Genomic DNA, 8,310 nt, shown 5'->3' with positions numbered 1-8,310 from the left:
TTAGTATCAGCGTCGGGCGTGGTAGCGCGAGCCTTTCGGAACTCTGGATTGCATGTTCTCCTCCCTTTTTCCTTTGTCTGTAAGTAGATATGATCTCAGGGAGATGCCTATCGAGTCATTTAAACGAACTGAAAACATAGTTATTTAAACAAAGCCATTAAGTTGCGACACTGGAAGGTCCATCGCTGTTTGCATTTGTTTGTTTTTCCAAGGACGGCACTAAATTGCCTGTTAATTGTCCTGAGGGTGTGACGTCTCTTTTAATCGACGCATAGCTCTTTATTACAGCATTACAGCAGGTTTTGTTAAAAGGTCTGTACCGAAACCTTACAAGTCAAGATTTTCCAACAGTATCGTCGGAGCAGTAAAAATACATTTGATTTAGATAGATAGATAGATAGATAGATAGATAGATAGATAGATAGATAGATAGATAGATAGATAGATAGATAGATAGATGGAGGAAGAGAGAGAGAGAGAGAGAGAGAGAGAATTTTTTAAAATTTGGTTGTAACAATGTCTTTTATATCATGTCATTTTTGGAGTTTTTTTTTTAATTAACTACTTATTTGGGTTGGAGTAAGCCTATGCTATTATAGAAAACCTTTTATAGAAATAATGCTTACAAATTTTGGGTTTGTAAGCTGGCTGTGAGAGAGGACAATCGTTATTATCTTCTGGAGTGCTTAACGCGGCGTCATGGTGCGCAATTTTAAAAATAATTATATCGTAGCGCTCGCAATAATGGTTCTCATCTTAACTACACTGTAATTACATTATAATAACCCTCATGTGAGTCCGGATGGCAACGCGCCATGTATGTTACCGTGATGAAGTAAAATACCGCGTGCCCTTGAACTAACAATAAGCACTGACAGCACGCGACGCCTCTAAAACTTTAGGGTCATGCAATAGTCATCCCTGGAGAACGGGGGGTCGACCTCGGCTGCACGCGAGCATCCCTCTGTCTCTCAGCCTTTCAGAAAATAGCCTACTCTCTCAAAAATAAATGACTGAGAACAAAGCGAGACGTGCGGACCATCTAAGGGCTTCCATTGGACGACTGACATTTTGGAGGCGTGACCACAGAGAAGAGAGGGTGGTGGCAGACGCTGGGGGTCCACGAGAGGAGAGCGCGTGGTGTCACCGTGGGAACGGACAGGCTGCCAGGCGGATAGGGGAGGTGGGCGAGAGAGCGAGAGAGAGATAGAGAGAGAGAGGCAGAGGGAGAGAGTTAATAGACACAGATTCACACTCATACACTCCGGCAAACAGAACATACTTTCTGGGGCGGATGAAGACCCTGCTGCTTCGTTACCTTTGAAATTTCTGACCGCAGCCCAGTATCAGTATCAAGCAACGAGTGGTGATTTGATACCGGGGACAGTACAGACTCTGTACAGACTCTGACAGACGCTGACACACAGGCAGAGGAACAGACAGACAGGGACAGTCAGTTTTGCTGGCCCGGAGATGGAGAGTCAGGTCAGTCGCTGTAAGATTGTGGTGGTGGGAGACACGCAGTGTGGCAAAACGGCTTTGCTACACGTTTTCGCTAAGGACTGTTATCCTGAGGTAAGAATGTTTTCACGTGCACCACCTCTTAATCTTGTTACAAGTGCATGTATTATTCCCCTGTGTCCTGAGTTTAACACCAGACTGCGCGGCGCTCATGATAGTGCATACGTCTGTTTTTTTTTTTCGCTGTTTTGTTTGCAAGTCTCGTAGTTTCGCTTTTTGAAAACAGGATAGCGGTCATGCATGTCAGCTCCACATTCTTTTAGTCGGACAGAAATAAGAGGCTGTCGGAGTGAATATCAACACCTGGGCGCGAGCCAAGTTCCTCTCTTGACATTATGAGTCAGCTGTGTTTGAATACGCGGAACAGTGATTTTGCCATTAATTGGCGCGTAATGTGTGTGTGTGTGTGAGAGAGAGATCGAGAGAGAGAGATTTACATTTTTTATTTGACTGTGATTGACTATGAACTTTTTATTTGACAACTGAATTATGCATCCATGTCGATAGACATTGATTCTGTGATGTATATTTTCCAAAAAAAGTCCGGTGCGTCAGCTCATTACTAAATTGTATGGGTCAAACTGGTCTCTTCCGCCGCGTGAGAATTTGTGCGCGTTTCTTTATTTCAGAACTATGTGCCGACTGTGTTTGAAAACTACACCGCGAGCTTTGAGATTGATAAACAGCGGATCGAACTGAACATGTGGGACACATCAGGTGAGTGGACTGAGTTTGATTAACGGTGGAGATGTAGGTTAATATGCTACGATGACAGAACGGTTTTAACTCCCTGGGAGCAGGAGAACAAGGTCAGGAATGTTGGTTCACTTTGCCGAGTTAAGCGTGTGTGTTTGTGTGTATGTGTGTGTGTGTGTGTGTGTGTGTGTGTGTGTGTGAGAGAGAGAGAGAGATTTACATTTTGTGTTCGTGTGTGTGTGTGTGTGTGTGTAAAATGCGTGCTCTGGATGGAATCTGTGTGACTCTTGAGGGTCCTCTAACCCAGTGCTGTCGTGTTGCTATTCCTAGGTGATATTTTTACTGCAAAGTGTCTGTGCCAGGACCCCTTTGTGTGTGTGTGTGTGTGTTTGCAGGGAAATATGTATTCACTCTCTACATTAAAGTGTAGAGAAAACCACTGTTTGGCTGTCAGATTGTAGCAAACCACCACACTGATTTTCAGTAGAGACACAAACCACCACACTGACTTTCAGTAGAGACAGAAACCACCACACTGACTTTTAGTAGAGACACAAACCACCACACTGACTGTCAGTAGAGACACAAACCACCACACTGACTTTCAGCAGAGACACAAACCACCACACTGATTTTCAGTAGAGACACAAACCACCACACTGACTTTCAGTAGAGACACAAACCACCACACTGACTGTCAGTAGAGACACAAACCACCACACTGACTGTCAGTAGAGACACAAACCACCACACTGACTTTCAGTAGAGACACAAACCACCACACTGACTGTCAGCAGAGACACAAACCACCACACTGACTTTTAGTAGAGACAGAAACCACCACACTGACTTTCAGTAGAGACACAAACCACCACACTGACTTTCAGTAGAGACAGAAACCACTACACTGACTGTCAGTAGAGACAGAAACCACCACACTGACTTTCAGTAGAGACAGAAACCACCACACTGACTTTCAGCAGAGGTAACAGTAGGAGCTAAGGAAACTCTGTATCAGACTTCAGGTCTTTGAGATGAACATGTTAAGAGAAAAGAAAGCACTATGTGCTTTATGTGTGTGTGTGTTAGAGAGAGAGAGAGAGAGTATGTGTGTGTGTGTATGTGTGTGTATGTATGCATGTGTGTGTGTGTGCTAGAGAGAAAGAGAGAGAGGGAGAGAGAGAGTACGTGTACGTGTGTGTTTGCGTGTGTGTGTGTGTTGGAGAGCAAGAGAGAGAGAGAGAGAGAGAGAGAATATGTGTGTGTGTTTAACATTTTGTAGCAATTATGGGTACCACCTGTCTGTCCAAGGTAATAAAGAATAATGATGATCAGACAAAAGCCCCACACAGTGGAGATGTTTAGACCATTCCTGTTCCAGACTTTTCCATGGCTGAAGTTTGGGCTAAACTTAAGCTTGGTGGTCTTCAGTCACAGTTACGTGTAGAAGTCCACAGAAAGTTCCTGTTACTACAGTGAGACAGAACAACTTATGACAGCCACAGTAACAGAATAGTTACAAGCAAGTGTTTGTGTGTGTGTGTGTGTGTGTGTGTGTGTGTGTCTCACAGTGATTGTACCCGGATATATCCTGATTTCACATGCTCGTATCTGTGTGTGTGTGTGTGTGTGTGTGTGTGTGAATCTGTGTGTGTGATGCCAAGCCAACTGACACACAGGGCATCCTGCTGCCCCAGGAAGAAGTTATTATGGTATTTTGAAGTATTATTGTGGTAACCATGGGAACCTTCTCTCTGGTGATGTGGGACAGCGTCTTTGGGGAATAGCGGGGCCCGGACTCAGAGCCTTAAGAGGATAAATCTCAGCTCTAGACACTCCTCCACTGGTCCCCGCTGGCCCTGGGAAAAAGGCCCACGTCTGACTTCTCCAGGCTGGGCCTGGCATAGTTATTTTTTTCCGGCATGGGGGCGGGAGGGGGGGTGGGCAGTGTTGGGTTTGGGCTTGTCTGTAATTCTCAAGTCGGTTGTGGTATTTCATGATTTGATGACTTTTTTAATTCACGGATTTTTGATGAGGAATTTTCAGTTGTTTTCAATTAAGTACAACACTGACTGGTTGGTCAGATGTGGGTGGTGTGTGTGTGTGTGTGTGTGTGTGTGTGTGTGTGTGTGTATCACAATACCACCATCTGCACATAGGCAAACACAATACTCACGAAGCTCCTAAATACACAGATTGTAGTAACAGATCTGAACTCAGAAACCGGTTCACACTCAGCCTTAGTGGTTTAAAGCAACTGAGTAACCACACAGGTAGTTCTGTGATGTTTCCTGTATAGTGTCAACCGAAGCCCAGTTTGACTTTACATAGTGATCGGACTGAGTCTAAACCCAAAGGTCTAAATCTGGACTGTAATCACACCAAATCTGCAAATCTGTGAGAATGTAAACAGCTCTCAAACTGCAAAGCTTTAGTCCTGACAACACAGAGATAGACTTTCAGACAGGCCTGTGCACATACATGTGTCCCTGCATGCACACACACACACACACTCACACACACACACACACACACACACACACACACACACACACACACACACACACACACACAAATGTAAATCTCTCTCTCTCTCTGTCTCTCTCTCTTTCTGTCTCTCTCTCTGTCTCTCTCTCTGTCTCTCTGTCTCTCTCTCTCTCTCTCTCTCTCTCTCTGTCTCTCTCTCTGTCTCTGTCTCTCTCTCTATTTGTGTTTGAATGTTTGTTTATGGGAGTGATAGGGGATGAGACCATCTGGAGAATTAAACCAATGATTAGATGATGCAGGAGTTTGAATTTCAATCGTTCTGGCCTTGTTTATGTGTGTGTTTATGTGTGTGTTTATGTGTGTGTTTGAGTGTGTGTGTGTGTTTGTGTGTGTGTGTGTGTATGTGTGTGTATGTGAAAAATTACAAAGTGTGTAATATTTGCCCCTTTTTGAGTGTTAATATCCCGATTCCAAAAAACAGCTGTGTTCTGATTGGTCGGATCAGTGATGTGCCCAGAAACACAGTGGCAGCTTTGGTCGACCATAGAGACGACTGTTGGGAACAGCATGAAAACGCTGTAGTCGCAGATTCAGCAAAGCCACCTGAGTCTCAGCCCCAAACCTGCCTTCTGGGGCTTCTCCTGGACTCTCACTCAAACCTCCCCCTAAAAACTCCATCTCCGCTCTTTACAGAACGGAAAGTGTGTGTTCGTTTACCTAAAGGGTCACGCCGTTGTGCATTTTCTGCACGAATCTGCACCAGTCAGAGTGTGTGTTTGAGAGTGTGTGTGTGTTTTCCAAACACAAGATCCGATCATCCAACGCAGCGCTCCTTAATCCGGCTGATACGCAAACCGACATTTGTCAGCGTAAAAACGATGTTCCTCTCCGACACGCAAATCCACTGCAGGTAGAAACAGTTTCAAAACCGTGGCTGTAACACACGTCTCTGCCGACCTGACGACGGTGGAACCGTTTCGCCGTCCCGGCCCTCCCCTGACCGGGCCCTTACCAGCTGGTTCTGACCACTAACCCAAACCCAAACCTGAGCCCTGTAATGCAGAGGGAAAAGGCGAGTGTTTGAGGTGCACCAGACAGCTGGCCCGGAGCCGTGTATCCGAAGTTTCACTCATTTCAGACTGCTCTCTGAGAGAGAGAGAGAGAATGTCCGTAATGTAATTATCACCACACAGCATCTGTAATTATAATGGCTGATTTAGAGTGAGGAAGAATCAGTGGTAATCCCGTCCACAGAATTCCACAGAGAGAGAGAGAGTCATCTGTCATCAGTGACAGTCTGGATATCTTTAGTTATATCCTACAGTAAAATTCCCTCCCAAAAATTCAACAAGCGTTATCCAGACCTTCTGAATGAAAGCAGTGTGTTCATTATGTTAGCATGGGAACTGCTGGGTCTCCATAAGGCTGTTTACAGAGAGCTAGTACAGTGTGGATTCTGTTCAGAGGACAAGGAAACCAGGGATACAACAGGCGCACCCACACACACGCACACACACGCACACACACACACAGACACACACACACACAGACACACACACACACACACACACACACAGACACACACACACACGCACACACACACACACAGGCACACACACACACACACACACACAGACACACACGCACACACACACACACACACACAGACACACACAGACACACACACGCACGCACACACACACACACACACACACACACACACACACACACACACACAGACACACACACACACACACACACACACACACAGACACACACACACACACACACACACACACACACACACAGACACACACACGCACGCACACACACACACACAGACACACACACACACACACACAGACACACACACACACACACACACACAGACACAGACACACACACACACACACACACACACACACACACACACACACACGCGCACACACACACACACACACACACACGCACACACACATACACACACACAACACACACACACACACACACACACACACACACACACAACACACACACACACACACACACACACACACACACACACACACACATAACACACACACACACACACACACACGCACACACACACACACAGACACACACACACACACACACACACACACAGACACGCGCACACACACACACACACAGACACCACAGGCAGCCTGTCTGATGGGTGAGGGGAGCAGCTGGGGGTCGCCTTGGGGAGGGGAGGGTGGGAGATTTTGGGAGAGAGCCAGAGAGGACAGTGAAAGAGGTACAGCTGTGTCTCCTCCCATAGTCCTACACAACACACACACACACACACACACAGACACACACACACACACAGGCACACACACACACACGCACACACACGCACAAACACACATGCACACATATTACTGGATAACGGAAACCCTGACTTGGTCATTGTTAGTAAGCTTAACTGACTTAAAAATGAAATTAGTCATATTTGCTTGCATCTATTTTTGAACCACATTAATTTGTTTAGCTGCGATAGTGTAGCAGCCTAGTCTATTGTATGACAGATCTAACGATAGAGGCCTCCTTGAGAAATCTGTCCACAACTCACAATTGTTGCACATTTATTTCATCACAATGATAGTTGCTCTGTTTTATCAAACAACTTTCAAACAATCGATTCACCCTTTTCTGCTGTCGTTATCCTTCCTCTCGTTTACCAAGGGCTCTCACGAGATCGAGCATCACGCGATTAACGAGTACTCGATGTTAGTGTAGAAACTCCAGAATTGATGTAACCGCTTGAGTACTCTGTGCAACCCCTAACACACACACACACACACACATATATCAAGCTGTGGTAAAACAAGAGAGCCCCCCCCTCCCCGTCGCTCTCTCTCTCTGTCTCTCTCTCTCTCTGTCTCTTGCGGAAAGTTGACTGTCAGAGGGCATTCTGGGATATGTTGTCCTGCAGTCCCCTGAGGCTAACATACAGAGTTACCATGGCTCACAGCTTTCATCATGACTTCAAACAGAACTGAGACTATTTTAACATTACAGCATTACTGAAACAGAAAGAGATAGACAGACAGACAGGCAGGCAGGCAGAGAGACAGACAGACAGAGAGAGAGGCAGACAGACAGATGTGTAGAGAGAGAGAGAGAGACAGAGAGACACACAGACAGACAGACAGACAGAGAGGGAGGCACAAACCAACAAAGAAATAAATAACAACAACAACAACAAAAAAAAGATGAATAAATAAAAACTTGTCATAGCAAGCATGGAGTAAGATGAGAATGTGTGAGTGTAGAATATTTTGGGTATAAGGACTGGACTTATGGTATGTTAGGGACTGGTTTACAGTGTGGGTGGAGTTATGGGTGATGCTGTGTTAGTGACAGGTTTACAGTGTGGGTGGAGTTATGAGTGATGTTGCGTTAGTGACAGGTTTACAGTGTGGGTGGAGTTATGGGTGATGTTTTGTTAGTGACAGGTTTACGGTGTGGGTGGAGTTATGAGTGATGCTGTGTTAGTGACAGGTTTACAGTGTGGGTGGAGTTATGGGTGATGCTGTGTTAGTGACAAGTTTACAGTGTGGGTGGAGTTATGGGTGATAT

General features: G+C 45.6%; 1 protein-coding gene across 1 annotated transcript in view; it reads left to right on the top strand.

Annotated features, from left to right (window-relative positions):
* The first annotated feature begins 1,473 nt into the window (after positions 1 to 1,473).
* rnd2 (Rho family GTPase 2) overlaps positions 1,474 to 8,310 on the top strand; it is a 15,492-nt gene continuing 8,655 nt past the window's right edge. Inside the window, exons 1-2 of the mRNA XM_030793772.1 lie at positions 1,474 to 1,575; positions 2,151 to 2,238. Coding sequence (XP_030649632.1) covers positions 1,474 to 1,575; positions 2,151 to 2,238 — 190 coding nt within the window. The remainder of the gene's footprint in view (positions 1,576 to 2,150; positions 2,239 to 8,310) is intronic.

The sequence above is a fragment of the Chanos chanos genome, chromosome 16 (assembly GCF_902362185.1).
Source record: "Chanos chanos chromosome 16, fChaCha1.1, whole genome shotgun sequence".
In the NCBI taxonomy this organism is placed as follows: Eukaryota; Metazoa; Chordata; class Actinopteri; order Gonorynchiformes; family Chanidae; genus Chanos; species Chanos chanos.
The sequence above is the reverse complement of the archived record's forward strand: the minus strand, read 5'-3'. Positions and strand labels throughout refer to the sequence as shown.